At 37.8% G+C, this 16,467-nt stretch overlaps 1 protein-coding gene across 6 annotated transcripts; it reads right to left on the reverse strand.

Annotated features, from left to right (window-relative positions):
• Nucleotides 1-319: 319 nt before the first annotated feature.
• On the reverse strand, nt 320-16,439 carry LOC137294079 (zinc finger protein 410-like). Of its 6 annotated transcripts, none has more exons than XM_067825019.1 (8): nt 16,367-16,399; nt 13,420-14,169; nt 8,355-8,541; nt 7,781-7,956; nt 5,713-5,802; nt 4,464-4,730; nt 3,886-4,008; nt 320-3,408 (listed from the first exon to the last, which is right to left on the reverse strand). In XM_067825019.1, the coding sequence occupies exons 2-8, from the start codon at nt 13,973-13,975 to the stop codon at nt 2,990-2,992; spliced, it is 1,818 nt and encodes a 605-aa protein (XP_067681120.1). In that variant the 5' UTR covers nt 13,976-14,169; nt 16,367-16,399; the 3' UTR covers nt 320-2,989. The 6 variants fall into 6 exon arrangements, with proteins under 6 accessions (XP_067681120.1, XP_067681118.1, XP_067681117.1 ...); XM_067825017.1 differs by having other exon boundaries at nt 336-3,408; nt 3,886-4,011; nt 16,367-16,439; XM_067825016.1 differs by lacking the exon at nt 16,367-16,399 and adding an exon at nt 16,010-16,129 and having other exon boundaries at nt 336-3,408; nt 3,886-4,011.
• Between the last annotated feature and the right edge of the window lie 28 nt (nt 16,440-16,467).

The raw sequence follows: 16,467 nt of genomic DNA on the forward strand, positions 1-16,467 counted from the left end.
CTGACCACCTGATCCTGTTAGTTGCCTCTTTTGACAAGCCTCGGTTACTGAAGATCAATATTCTATCCCGGTCCTTCATGCATATCTAGGACGTACTCATCACTTGGTTAGGTGACCTGTCATGTGTATCATTTGCTTCAATACTATTGATCCTGTCTCTTTTCACTGCTTACTCAGTCTTGTTTACTTGCAGACTCTCCATGAGAGTAATATGTGTACTGAATATTCACCCACCCACGGGATTAAAGCCTCCCACATATGGGAGTGACATATGGGAGCTGGGTTGTGACCAGCTGATGGCAACACAGAAAGCCACATAGATCAGAAAGACAATCTTTACTTTGAATGTAATTTAATCACATTACAAAATAGACTGTACAAAATATGTAGAAATAAAAAAAATATACACGACAGCACAAACATAATTCATAGAGGTGTAAACATATCTAGGTAAATAACCTTTAAATGTTGACTTATTCATAGCAGAAATCTGTATGGTCCTGTTCAGGATGATGTATTAATGGCACCAGCATGACTAGGAAATGCCACGTCTTTGTCAGTGTGGTTTCTATTCAGTGGCTTCCCTAACTTTGCTTTTGGGTATCCTTTACTATTGTTGACCCCAAATGGCAATCCTTATACAATCTTGTGGCCATGCCATTGTAATATCTCCCATAAACATGAAATATGCCAAGGACCTTGATTCCACAATACCTATTCTACACTTTAACAATTAATTTAGGCAGAAAATTCTTCAAACTACTTTAATTTGTAGATGTCAGCACATTACAGAAAATAGAATCGGGACGTGGTTGGGGGAGGGGAAACAACTAAAACATATATTTTAGTACAGAGAAAAATCAACATGGATATGAACCTTGAAAATACATATCCAGTTTGTATTCAACATATGAAACAGGGACTATAACAAAAATTGATATCAAGTAGTTGCATAAAGAACACAATGTGGTAGATTGAAACAGCCCACCCTGGCCTTGGTGGACTAAATGAATATGCTGCTTTCCACAACCATACATTTTGCAGATACTGATAAAACATGGAGGACAAAGCTTGTCATCCTAGGATTCATTCGTTGTGGGCCAAGACGGCTGTATTATGCCAACTTATATTCTATTTCTTACTATTTTCTAGACCTATGCACTGATAGAAATGGAGACTATGTTTGAGGCCATGGAGACTACAGTTTGAAAGACAGCCAACTGCTCTGTCCAAATACAAAACACTAGGTACAAAAGAAAGAGCTACGCTTCCCTGTTTTGTAGCAAAATGAGCTAAAAGGTGAGAGTGGATTATTATATATGTCATTTTCTACAATATTCCAAAAATAATAAAAGTTGAAATAATAACTTTGAAAATAAGAAATATTCAAAATGGCTAACATGACAGCAGTGTAAATTGAATTCACTCCATTGGAAGCAATTTTCTTATTACAGAAGAAAAACACAAGACTCCTCTGACAAATGATAAATGGCATCACTGTCAAGGACACATTTAAGTATCTTCAGACATAACATAACTAGGCTGGCAAGGTTGCAAATGATAATATTATTGTGTAAAATGTTCACTAAAGATACATGGCAGACAATCTAAGCCTCAGATTTTCAGTTGGTTTATTATCAACATTACATTCAATGCAAGACTAGGCAAATGCCACAGACATCAACACTGTGCACCATAACTTCTAGCACCAGAAGGACAATATTCAATGTCGGTATCAAGATATCACAATCATATCTTACAACAGTTGAACAACTCAAAATGTGTGTCCATGTTTGGCTCAAACATATATATATATATATTGGTCTTCAGATATATACACTCAACACATATCCAATTTACCACAGAACACTCAGTTGATTCTTCATATTTCATTCCACTTTGCACGTGTCAGTAAGATGCAACATTTTCACATACAGCATTAACATTAATATCTTCTTCATGTCTGAGAACCAACAGTTCTTCAGTTAAGTTTTCCTTCAGAAGGGTTGACCTGTACAGTTAATTATGTGTGGTATAATGATACAAATCTCTGCTATTCATTTTTGTTTTGTTTGAAGCATTATCAAAACCACTTGGGAAAAGTCCTGATATGGTAATACTACTCCCCTCCTTACTGAGATCAACAATGAACAGTCATAAATGAACATATCACATCTGATTCCATCACAGCCAACAAATTGCTACCTAATCACAATTCATAGTTATACCCATGTCCATCTCTATCACACTTTATGACGGTGATTTAATTGTTACAATATTCACTTGAGTACATGTGGGGAACTTTGTAAATGTTACCAGTTTCCTTTTTATATGTTCATACTGTGTTAAAACACAAAGAAATAAGTTAAACTTGCCCCTAAACAGGAACTGGGATAAGAATTTACTGAAGTAAAACATGACTTGTCATGATCACACATTTCAAACTAGTGGAAACTATCTAAACTGAAAGCAAGTGAGTTTAGTTTAATGCCATTTATAGCAATATTCCAGCAATATCATATGGCAGGGGAACACCAGAAATGGGCTTCAGACATAGTACCCATGAGGAGAACTGAACCCATGTCTTAGGCATGAGCAAATGCTCTATCCACTAGGCTACTCACCACCCCAAAACCTACATAAATATATGAAAGCAAAAGCAAGGCATATTTAGATATAAACTGATGCTCAGTCATCTATATGCACTGCCTTTTACACTAAATCATGACTGTATGTGTGTTTGCAACATAAAAAAATCCCCTAGCCAGTGTCATGGTTGTCTGGTGCTGATATGTGGAGCACACTGGCATTGTACAGTACAAGAGTTGGAAATCACTGGGATGAAACAAAGCTTCAAATATGACCAGTAGATGCTTAGTGAACAAATCAAAACTTGTAATATCTGCAACTGGTAAGGTTTTCACACATACTGAGCATTAAAAGTCAAAGTAATACTTGTATCACACATCAAACAACTATGTTTCCAGTGTCAAACCTTCTCCTGCTGCTGTTTGTTTGTCACTAAATCCTCAACATGATCAGTGTCATCATCTGACTCCATCATAGGGTCCATGGCCATTTCCCTCCCAGTTTGGGAGGAACTAGAAATATCACCATGTTCCGTTAGACCTTGGTCAGCAGCCATGATGCCATCCCCCATATCTCCTGAGCCCTGTGACCCTTGGGTCAAAGATTGAAGACTGAATTCAGAATGAGCAATCTCCTCATGGTCAAGGTCTGTATGTAGGAGGTCCGTTTCATATATGATCTCCTCTCTCCCAGGAATGTGTGGTTGGTGGTATGGTGATGTCAGACTGACAATCTCCTGTGGTTGTGAGAGGACCACTACATTCATGCCTTTGTCTCCAGTCTGGAGAGCTTCAGTATGAATTGGGTCTCCATGTAAACCTGAAAACAGAATACATTTGACAGTATATAAGCACATGATCAATATCCACTAGTCTGTTTTCAAAACATATGTCCCAACTGATAAGCATTCCTATCTGTCTCATCTCACATTTTGGCAGGTTTGTTTGTTGTTCAATGCCACACTCAGCAATATTCAGTATAATGGCTGTAACTAAATATCCTTCCAGATCATCCAGTGATAGACATCACAAGAATTTATCCATGCGACTGGAAAACAATAACATGCATTCATAAAGTCAGCGAGCCTGACCACATGTCATCACATCCCAATTTTGTAGATCGATGCTCATGCTGTTGATCACTGGACTGTCCAGTTGTCTTGATTATTTGCAGACTACCACCATTTAGATGGAATATTGCACAGTGCCTAAAACTAAACTCACTCACTCGTTTGCATCAACAATATTTTAAAACACCAACCGACTAAATGGTACACTGTGATTGAACACAGCTCACCTTGAGCCTCCAGAATGTTATCAGGTAGATGTATCTTCTCAGCATCACCTTCTGCTGGTTGTGTAGTTACTGTCACAACATGGTCAGTCAGGCCTTGTGTCAATACAACAGGTTCATGTGTATCTGCTGTCAAGGAAAAATAATACCATTAACAAGACAATACAATGAATTAAACATTAAATGAGGAAGCTTGGATTTTAATATGTCATGATTACTGCATCATATACTTACTGCTGCTGCATCTTTAGCCACTTGCCCGTAGTCAGGCAAACATCTGTCTTGTTTCATGAGCTTTGCCAATATTAAAATTAAAATCAATAAAAAAAGTTAAGACCAATTTTCAGGCTAGCAGGCTCAAATGTTTTAGACCCTGAGTGCCAATATAAGATACATATTAACTTTTGACAACATTTATGCTTAAAAACAATCTGGATCATAACATGCATTACATTAAGTGAAAGAAAATGGAAATGTGTATAGTGAAACTGAGTGAAAAATGTCTTTTCCTCTAAACCAAAAGTCTTTGTTTTCAGAACTTCTATTCCCATACAAACAACATTCCACCAAACTACACCTACCTTCATAGTGCTGTGCCAGCTCGTGAATGACGATCATCTTTTGGTTGTCTGTACTTTCTTTCATACCCTCGTCATTCATCTCTCTCTTGACTGCAATGGCAGATGCAGATGATGGAGCAACAGTGACAGCCATATCATTCCTCTCCCTCCTCATTGTCACAGCTGCTGTAGCAGCTGCTGCCATTTCATGCCTCTTCATGTGCACCTTCCGACTACCACTCTGGGAAAATGTCTTGAAGCAGATGTTGCAAGAAAAAGGTTTTTCACCTGTAAAAATATCAAGATGTTGACAAAATATTAAAATGTGCATAGATACCTTCATAATACTGATGAAGTTCACACATAGTAAATTTAACATGAATAACCTATGTTGTGTCAATAGCATATCAAAATAATTATTTGGGGTAGCCTCATGGTTAAAGCATTTGCTTGTCAAGGGATGGACCCGGGGTCAATTCCCCATGTGTGCTGTGTCAAGACCATTTCCCGCCGTAATATAGCTGGAATACTGCTAAAAAGTGTCACAGAACTAAACACACTCAACCTTAAATTAATACTAACTTGCCACTTTTCCGCTTTTGAGTCAAACAGACTGTAAGTAGACTAGTTTTCTTGTCTGCATTCCAATGAATGGTATCCTTCCAATCCTACTACCAATACTTTTTTAGGGTCAAATTCCGAGCCACAAAACACAGTTGGAGTGAGAGAATGAGTTACTGAGTAGGGTTTTATGCTGCTTTCAGCAGTATCCCAAAATTATCACAGCAAAGAACACCAGATGCGAGGACTCAAACCTGGGCACTTTTGGGTACTACGCACTGCCCTAAAAAAAGGGGGTAGACAAAACACTGAGCTGAAATTCATCAAGAGTATTTGGCAGAGAAATCAAAGAACTAGCAGCAAAAATTGGCTATTGACTGTTTTCAGTCACATTCTTGTTCATGCAAGTTGGAAAACTTATCACTTAATGGTTAAAAAACACATAATCTTTACATTTCAATCTATATTTTGAGACAAATGTGCATATGAATTTTCAGACACGTGCATGTGAATTTGTTTGGAGACGAAATTGATGACAGAGTACAGCCCTGCTTGTGGGGAGCAAAACCAAGATTGGGGAGCAAAACCAACACCTGATTGTCCTTATTATTGCCTCACAGTGGTATCTGCATCCTCCAAAAATAAATGATGCACACAAATTAAAAAATATGGACCAATTTGGAGTAAAAACGAAAAAATCCAAGTTCACCTGTGTGGACCAGCTTGTGTTTCTTGAGGGATGAACATTCTGTGAACTTTCTGACACAGCCTTCATAGTCACAGGCATATGGACGTTCACCTGCAAAATATATTGTGGTAATAAGAATATCAGCAGCAATAGAAATGATCTGACCTCACACATAAATGTTGTCTTCTGATTGGCTAAACGCTCTTCTATTGTTTTCAATGTATCCCATTTACAAGAAAGTACATTGCAATGACACCCTGCAGCCAATGGCAACTCATTTGGTACTTTGTGGTAGTACTTCTCTATCTCAAAAGCACTGAATCATGATTCAATGATGCATAGAAATGTTTTATAACACTTGAAGGGAGATAACTCTAAATTTGTTTTTCTAGTTTCATCTGCAAAATCTTACGACTGCAAAGAAAAGATTTGTCTCACATTCCAATAATATAATATAGTATTTTGAAAATAACAAGTGTTTGCAACTAACATGGCAATGTTCCCCGCTGCTAAATAAGAATGAAATATTTAGAACATATTCAGTACTCTTTACTTTTTGCTCACACACAAGATTCGTGAAATGATTGATGTCTGGATAATCACCCAATGTAGACTGTCAACAAAAGTGAGGACATTGGTTGCAATATTTTATGGAATATTGCATTAGTTTGAAAAGTGGACAGTGTTGCAACATAAGTCATACTTGGGATTTCACTTTCTTAGTAAAGTACAGATTCTAGTACTTTTTTTGGTTGAGTCCCATCCGGAATTCGAACCCGAAATATGACATGTGTTGCATTTGACCACTTTCTAAACGGCATTGCGCAATCGCAGCTTTCAGGCGTGGGAGCCGTGCCAATTTACACTTATCTGAGGGGTACACAAAGTACTGAGTCTGACTATCATTTTTGTGGAAGCCGCAGTGGCTAAGCGGGCTAGGCAGCTGACTTTGTATGCTGGCGAACTAGAATTTGTACTTTACTAAGAAAGTGAAATTCCAAATATGACATATGTTGCATTTGACCGCCTTCTAAATGGTATCGTGTAATCGTGGACAGTGTTGTGGTCATACTGAAAATAAGATCGAGATCATCCATACAGACTGGTGTTTGCATAATCCCCAAATGTTGGCTGTCAGCAAATTTGAAGACACTGGGTACAACAGTTCATGAGATATGACATTAAATAGAGTTTGAAAAGCGGTCAAAGAGTTGTGGTGACTTTTAAAATAAGATCAAGATCCACACAACCAACTGGCAATCCCCTAATGTAGACTGTCACCAAATATATAGACATTCAGTAAAACAGTTCATGAGGTATGGCGTTAATAAGAAATGGGACATATGTACGGACAGATGCTGCTGAATACATAGTTCCCCATTTTGCGTTGCGGCAGGGGACAATAAAAATGCCAAAAATCTGTATATAACAAAAGGGACAACCTTAGGTTCAGTTTATCATATCTACCAAAAATACAAAAAATATATAGTCTAAAAATGTTGAATGGTATTTCAGTTATGCTCCAGCAAAAAATGACGGGCAGACAGACGAGGCGTTGACTCCATCTCCTCCTCCACTACACGCTGTGGCGGGAAGAAGGGGGATAAATGATAGTTTGCAACACAAACCAGAAGTTCATAAAATGAATACTGAATGTTTGGACCATTGCCCTGAGCTCCAGAAGATCAAAGGCACCTGGATTTGTCCCCAACAAACTGTTCCACCTGGAAAAACTCCTCCATCTGGGAAACAAAACTATATAGTCTCCAATTGAGCGTCTATTGTTGCTGGGCATCAATATGGTGAAAGCGTTATATTATTATGTAGTAGCTCAAATATAACTTGCAGTTACTTGTACCAAAAGCATGTCCCATATACTAGAAAATAACCACATTTCTTGTGTTGCTAATCAAGCAGAGAATTTCTGTAATTTATGAGGTTGAACTCATCACACTATACTATTGACTCTTTTATATAAGTGTTTATGATTCTGGTCAAGAACTCCAGTCTATGTACATCTCAATGGAATGAAGATACAATAATGCACTGAATCATGGAGGACATCATCATCATTGAAAAGACAATTTACCTGAGTGTATTCGTTCGTGGTTTTTAAGATTCCCAGCAGTGGTGAAGGATTTGTTACATTCAGAGCAGACAAATGGCTTCTCTCCTGTGTGTGTGCGCATATGAACTTTGAGCCGTTGAGCTGTGAAGAACCTTTTGCCACAGCCTTCCAACTCACATTCATACTGGCGGTTGTCACTGTAACAGCAAAATAGTAATTTCTTTCTCTGGTCATGTGTCACCATAATGCAGGAGAGAGTACTGTTGATGTAGACTAATTTGGTGGAGTTTATTTGTACAGAGGTACAAACAGACCAACAATCTTAATTTGAGCACACCAACAACACATAGGGAAGGGATACAACTATGCACACAGTCTCAGTTGTCAAAACTACAGGGGCACCAGGGTCCTTCTTCTCGGTGGAAGTAGATTAGGCATAGACAGCACTATTAGACAAGAGTCAACATGAAAAAATCAGCTGATTATTACATCTCAAAAGAGTTAAAGAACATTCCATTTTGGAAAAACAATTTTCACTCAAGGAGAAAATGACATCTTATCCTCCATAAATGTTCAAACTACAGAAAAGACTTACGTGTGTGTAAGTTGATGGTACTTGAAGTGGGCTGGTCGAGCAAACTTGCGCCCACACTGGTCATATGGGCACTGCAGAGCTTTGCTACTCACAGAGTGACCCTGTGCTGTCTGATGAAACTTGCGGAAACCTGCAGAGGAAAATGTCTTTCCACATCCTTCAGTCTCACATGTGTACACCTTTCCCCCTGAAACATACATTCAGAAATAAAGAGGACTATTTCACATTATGCATGAGAAAAAAGAACTCACAAATAACATAAAAGGCACCAAAGAGAGAGAATGTTGCATGTAGGACTCATTTTGCCAAACGGATCATGAAAGCATGTTTTGGGTGTTTCCCCGCTAAGCAATCAATCAAAGCTGTTGACAGTATCAGCAATGATCCATGCTGTCTCCACAATCAGCACAGACATTCTGCATTGTATGCCAAGAGTCGTTAAACATAGTGTATTAGCAGAGAGTGAGCTTTAAGATGTTCTTCTAAATGGGACCTGCTGAGTAACATGACATTTGAAATCTTAGACCAGCTGAGAGATTTTTCACAAATATTTCAGAGTTTGCTTGTATGAGAGGCCTTTTGTATTTTCAGTTATTCATAATAAATTAGAAAATACACTTGAGAATGTGCTGAAGTACATTATTTTCATTTTTAAATTGTTGTAATCAAATACTAATCCATCAAAAGGGCTTAATATCTCAATGTATTGGTCAACCAAAGTGCCTCACATTCATCACAAGCAAAGACATAAATAAATTGTCCATTAGCTTGAAATGACATCAGATCAGACAATTGTCACTTTGAACTCTTATTCTTCCACTTCACTATTTGTTTCTTGTCCAACTTCACTATTTGTTTCAAACTAAATACATTCTCTACATGCGACCCATGATGGTTCCGGGGTAGAATGGGCCTTCAACAACCCATGCTTGCCATAAAAGGAGACTATGCTTGTCTTAAGAGGCGACTGACGGGATCAGATAGTCAGGCTTGCCAACTTTGTTGACACGTCACGGTTCCCATTTGTGCAGATCGATGCTCAAGTTGTTGATCACTGGATTGTCTGGTCCAGACTCCATTATTAACAGACTGCCGCCATTTAGCTGGAATATTGCTGAGTGCAGCGAAAAACTAAACTCACTCATTCACTCACATTCTCACACACAAAGGGAATAAGTATCCTAGCACTACAGTATTTACTTCAGCATACTGTGCTTATCATTGAATAATGGATACACCCATCAAGGGATTCAGCTTTACTGGAAAAAAAGAAATTTCGTCAATAATCACGACAATGTGCTGATAAAACAAGCTATATCTTTTCCCCTCAGGAAATCAAGGTATCAATAAACATGTGCTACAGTCCATTTGATTCCATTTGAGACCGATAAATTGCTCACTAACACAAAATCTAATAATTGCAACAAAACCAAATTTTGCACAGCCACATGAAATCGACAGAACAACTCTGATGTGTCTCATAATTTGGGACACCTGAATAAAAAAGACATTTAACAAATGATCATCATTTTCTTGTCACCTTTCACTATTTTGTACGAGGGGGGACACTTGCTGGTAGAACAGCCAGGTAATCAACAAGAGTGTGTTGTGAAGATGGGGTCATCTAAAAAGCCGTTATCTGGTTACCACTTGAGATGTTGAGTGGGAGTCAGTGTTGCCACTTTCAGCAGACGCTGTTGTCCGAATTGGTGTCGCTGTCGTCAGAGTCTACCCTGATAACGACTGGCATGGTCCAGTCCACTTTGTTCCCAATAATCTCTTTCTATTTCATTCTCAACACACTTTTGCCATGTTTCCTGCGTGATGGCGCCTATTGACTGTTGAACAATCGTCTGTACATCCCGAAGTTTGAATGTTACATTTTGCCTGCCAACATCCGACTTCATTATACCCCAAATGAGTTCTAGTGGGTTTAACCTTAAATCGCAACGATAGGGTGGCAATTGCAAAACTGAATGATCATATTCTGTAAGGTACTCATGAACCTTAAAGACAGGTGTGGTTTTATTTGACTTTATGATGTCATACAGAGTAGGTTTGGTTGCTATTTCTGGATACGATATTGCTTTGTTTTGCAACCAATCTATCATGTCCCCCTTCTTACTGTTAGATGTTGGGACCTTTGTATTAGGTACTTGAACACCATGTTATGGAGCGTTATCCATGACAATCAGACTTTGGGGGGAAGCAGTGCTCGTACCAATTGATTTTGTACCCATTCTAAGAAAACCATCCTGTTCATTTCGGTATGATAGTCTTGGTTATCTAGATTTTGCCTTGAAGACTAGGGAGCAGCCAGGTAGGAATCAGACTCTTGCAACCAGCATGGAGCACAATCAGTCGCTCTCCCTTGCCAAGTGGTAATTTTTTGGCACAGGACTCTGAAGAGGAGCTAGCAAACCATTGTGTCCTTGTGGTATGGGAAGCATTTATCCATGTTTCATCCAAATATACAGGCTCGTAACCCTCTGTATGTGTCTTTCGAATTGTGCGTAAGTACTGGTTTCTTAGTTGAACAATATCAGACCTCTCGCACAGTGTACGTCTATTTCTGAGCCTACTTTTTTGTAATGGAAACCAAATTTGTGAAGCAACTTCCATAACTGATATTTTGAAATGACCAAAGAATGATTTGTCTCCATATGCTTTTTCAGAATATGCAGCGACAAAGGTATTTCGTTTATATAGGGACTTAATGGTGTTTCTTACCAGCTGTTGTTGAAATGAATCGACTTTCTCTTATCGGTCATCGGTCTCAAATGGAATCAAACGGACTGTACCAGTAAATTCTTTCCTGATAAAGTCAACAGATCCTTCAAACTTAAAAATCCTATATATCTGTTTTCACTGATATCTATTGTATTTGTAATGAATCATTTCCAGTATGTATTTCTTTCATGCAAGTCCAAGTGAACTTCAGCTCAGTAACTTTTCATTATGCTGCTATATTGAGTTTAAAAACCCTAGGCTGTGTCAGCTAACCTTTGTGTGGGCTATGACCATTCAATCACATGCGAGATGGCTGAAGTGATTTAACCTCTCAGACAACATACTAGTACTATTTACGGTTCAGGAGGACTTACAAAATGTTTCTTTGATTTTCTCATAACTGAGCGTGAACACAAAAAAAAAAATGAAAATTCCCATAAAACACAGATATGTCATTTGCAGTAAATATGCTACTACTATTTGCCTATATTTCTGCTGGATGCTATCCAAGAGTATTGACAAAAATGCTATTTTCAGTGACTATTTACTCAGCATTCGGAATCATTCTACCACAAAGGTTTTCGAGGCAAACGTTCAAACAATATATGGGCATGTTGACTTTCGAGTCTTGAAGTATTCTCACTGGTCAAATCCAACGGTTAGCCAACGGGACCTTCTACTGTGGTTTGATAGACTCAGTATAGCAGTGTAACAAATAATGATCATGAATGATGAGCCTAAGTTTACTTAGTCTGGTATTTCTTGGAGATGAGTACTCTTCATCATGTTCACCTTTTTAAAAAACACGACAGTACCTCAAGCCTTCTGTTACTTCATAATGAAGCTGATCCGTACCATCTGTCCAGTTATTTCTAAAAGAATTGCTCAACTTACTCTATAAAGCAACCCTGATTCTACAACACACAGTCTCCTGTTACATTTCAAAGTATTGTGCTTGTATTTCAATGACAAGCCTATCAACAATCCTAATCTTATGACTGACAGCAGACAATTCCATATCAGAGGAGTGAGACAGATATTCATGGTCAACTTTACAATCTCCCTTTACAAACTGCTCATCTGAGGAATGTTTTGATAGATACTGGTTTTTTTTCCAAATGACATTTTCATTCACATATTTAATTTCTTTTCTGTTTGAATTCAGTCTACAAAATTAACTGATGGTGACCACCATTATGAGTGATGTATTAAGCAGTGACCTTTGACCTCCCATGAAATGTCACAAGATTGTGTACATTGTCTGGGTAAGTAATTACTGAACATGAGAAACAACTTACATTTTTATGTTTATAACTTACACTAACTGATAGCGGAAAAGACTTACCTAATATGGCAAATATATACCAAAAACCTATGCCATGCACTTACGGATGAAATTTGTTATCTGCACTACCGGTATACATGTAATATGACATTAAAAGTTGCATGCACCAGTGTTATCCTGGATATGGCAGAAGTCAATCCCAGCAGTAAAGGCAAGATATTTTAGTGTTTTTACACAACTTCTATATTCTACTATGATACTTTTTGGCATTGATTCTTACCATTCATGCTAGACACCAGTATAAGGATCTATACTGAAGCATCACCTCATAACAGAATTTAGAAGTTGCCAATCACTAAAAGCATATCTCGCCTTTATTGTTACCTAATACTTCTGAGAGGTCAGTCTAACAGTTCAAGTCATAAGATAATTGAAACACTTCTTGGTTTCTGCTGATAATGTTAAAACTTTTGGATTTTCCATTGCCCATTTTAACATTTTCTTCCAAAAGCTTAAAGTCATATTGTAATGATAACTTCAAAATGTTGACATTTATTGCCTTATTAGATTATGGTGTGATCTACCATGAAGCTCTTGCCAATAAACATGATGGTGGTATCTCATCTGAGTAAAAGTTTTGATTATAATGTTCTTGTCTTGCATTGCTTAGTAGGAGGACCTATCCTCACATCCTAACGAGGGTTTGGTTTATCATTTTCAATTTGTTGTTTAAAACTGCTGGAGTCTGGACCACATAACCATTGTCAGGGCTACAGATAAGGGACATGTACGCCTAAAAATTAATGATGTACAATATAAGATTTCAAGTGCATCATGTACGCACATAAATACATTTGTACATCTAACATATGATATATACCAAGTTGTCTGCCTAATCACCCGATCCCCTTAGTCCCCTCTTGCAGCAAGCATGGGTTACTGAAACCAACTTCTAACTTGTATTTTCATGGGTCCTAACCTGGGATCGGCCATTACACACAATTACCACGGCATGATTTCTAGACTAAATCAACCACTAGCACTGGTTACCTGAAACTTTAGATTTTCCCTCATGGTGACCTATTTGTTCTTCATCTTCACATGAACTCTGAAGACTGGTAAAAGCATCCCCGTTACCCTTAACCTTAGACTGTAGAGCAATCTCTTCCTCTCCAAGCTGCTGAGCAATGTGCTCCTGAGTCTGTGCAATGAGATTAGCCTGAGCCATTGCCTGGATGTTCTGCAAGTCACCAGAAAGTCGCAGAAATGCTGGTGATGAGTTCTCCAACATAACATTTGCTTCCATTGACCCTTTGCCTTGGTTGTTTGACAAAACAAGGACTGGTGTGATGGTGCTGAGGACCTTCTGTTGGTTAGCATTGCTGCTAAGGTACACAACAGGCTGGCCGTTGTTCACAGATGTTGTCTGGTGACCAGTCGTGCTACCAAGATACACATATGATGCCTGTGGTAAGATAGACTGTGCAGCATTAAGAGAGGTAGTAGTCTGGGGATGGAGAGCATTGACTGTCGCTGTAACAGTCAGAACATCCATCTTGCCTGGTGCCAGTTCCTCTCCAGTTGGAGAGTCTGCTGTCTCATCCATGTCACTTTATACATGCAGTTAGTCAACTACATTCACAATACATCTTTGTCCACTGGTTCATCTTGTGAACTATCTCCATAGTTTGACATTATGTCACATCGACAAGCTTCCTGTTATGCAAAATCCTGTTGCCAACTTTTTTCCATGTATACTTGTAACACATTGTTTCCAAGATCACAGTCATTAAACCACATCTGAAACAAAATATGGATTTATCACTGTTTCATGAAATTGTTCATACTATCTGCAGGTGAACTTGTGTGCATCAGTAAAGAAATAAGATATATACGAAATATTGCCATGTAAATCCAGAAGATCTGTATAGTATATTCACTACCTACTGGATTCTGTGAGCTTGACATTTTCACAGTGGGAGTGGGATAGGAAATGCATGTTTTTGCACTGTAAATGTTAAAGCACACACATATAACAACTCAACTGGAAATATTGTTATCCATCAATACAGGCTGTACTACAAGTGTCTCAATCCTAACTCATATTGCATACATAAGAAATTCACAAGAAATACAAAGGTTATGGAAACCAGACCTACACTAGATTTTATGTCCACCCCTCAGTATACCATCTACAAGCCACGTAACCGGCTATATGAAAAACATTGTCGTGGAAAGAGACGATTTCTGATGGTAAACATTTCAGAAGACATCAAAGTGAACAATGGTATTTGGTTCAGCACCACTTTTAACAACATTTTAGCAGTATCTTTATGGGTTTAACTGTTCATACATTTGATCTTCCCTCAACCAAATATGTTTTGTACCATGTTCACTATTCAGTCTTCTAATAAAATAAATCAAACGAGTTGTTTTTCAAATGTTTGCATCTACTTGTCATCTGTTTCAACTCAGATGCAAATATGGACAGTCCCATAATCATTTCTGTTGAAGAAATAGAGATAATTTAAACAAGCAACACTGTATCAGGATGACCCTACATATCACATTTGTCAGCATTAGTCACTACTATAAAACTAATAAAACCAAGACAGATGCACCTACACCTACAGTACATACTTCAAACATTCCATATCATATGGTAACCAACGTCGTACAGAAATCCATAATGTTAGATACTTCATTCAACATAAGCATACTGAATCATATAACGAATCTAGGTTTCAAATGACATATTGTTCTTAAATCCAGCCTACTTATGGTCAAATAGCTATATTGTAAATTGTTCAACAAAGATAAGTAGCTGACCATACATAAACAAAGGTAAATCACAGAACCAGACCATGTGATGGTAGCAAGATACAGGCCCTGATATACACACTTTTTTTAATGAACTATAGTTATAAAGCTACAAGTGTACCTGCTACTGGTCACATAAACACTTCACCTTTGAACTTGCATGCTAAAGATACATGTGGGAAGTCACAAATCTGTCATATATTTTTATCATGTATTCACTGAGAAAGCAAATTTTTAACACAAACTTACAAAGTGTAAATGGAATTCATATACATTAATGGTGTCTGTGCTGGATGTCTTAATGTGTTTATTCCTTCACAATACTGAATACCTCAATTGACTCAATATCAGCAGTCATTTTGTAAGTATGAGTACTTAAGGTATTAATGTAGGCACTGGACGTGTTTTTTTTTTCTCAGATACGATGAACATGACTTTGACGAGATGTTTACCTATAGTTAAACGTTCTTATGAATGAACTGCTTCCAACTGCATTAAACCGGCTAGAAACCATCATTCGTGGGTTGTTTTCGAGAAACACTGACATTGCTATTGAAGGTCGGTGGAATTTTCCATCCGACTTCGTTAGCATTTTAAAACATCAATGACAAAATGACGGCATAAACCTTTGAACTGCAACATACAATAGCGCCTAAAGTGTAAATTTGGAAGAGGTTTGAAGCATTTCCTCCAAATAAGCTATTCTATATAATACACGATAACTGTTATCAAACAAAACAGTTTTGACCACTGATCATCAACGCGGAAATAAATGAAATATTATGGGTTGTAATCTTACTATTCGCTCTTTCCTTCCTACCTTCATTGCGTAAGAATACAGTAAGCAGGGAATGAAAAGTACCAATTGAGTTTTTCAGCTGCCATGGAAACATAAAGAGAGTTTGACTGAGGTGGGATTATGATACTTCTGACATCCTCTAAGTTTTTATCCTCTCAATACATACTCTTAAGCAGAACTATTTAAAAAGTGGGTCATCTTCTGAAAGAAGTTCCAATCACTTCATACACATCGATGGCGTTTGTTAAAACGATACCGATTGGCCAAAGGAACAAAATTTTCCCAGAACACAACTGAATGTTATGTATATTCGTAAATGTAAACAATTATATCTGTGCTTGAAAATACAAATTCGTCAGGTATACAGTGACTGCGTACTTGTTATATTACCAGGCACAAACCACACACTGAGAGGAACCGTTTAGATATTTTGTTGACGACATCATGAAACAGCCAATCAGAATAAACTTTACATTGTT

This window comes from Haliotis asinina, chromosome 8 (genome assembly GCF_037392515.1).
Source record: "Haliotis asinina isolate JCU_RB_2024 chromosome 8, JCU_Hal_asi_v2, whole genome shotgun sequence".
NCBI classification, from domain to species: Eukaryota; Metazoa; Mollusca; class Gastropoda; order Lepetellida; family Haliotidae; genus Haliotis; species Haliotis asinina.

Bases quoted from the DNA above. Each gene is read 5' to 3' on its own strand.
- LOC137294079 (XM_067825017.1), bottom strand. From the start codon at position 13,975: ATGGATGAGACAGCAGACTCTCCAACTGGAGAGGAACTGGCACCAGGC. The intron at 5,803-7,780 runs GTAAATTGTCTT...TATATTTTGCAG, and splicing joins CCACGAACGAATACACTCAG to GTGAACGTCCATATGCCTGT. The intron at 4,731-5,712 runs GTGAACTTGGAT...ATATTTTTACAG, and splicing joins ACACAAGCTGGTCCACACAG to GTGAAAAACCTTTTTCTTGC.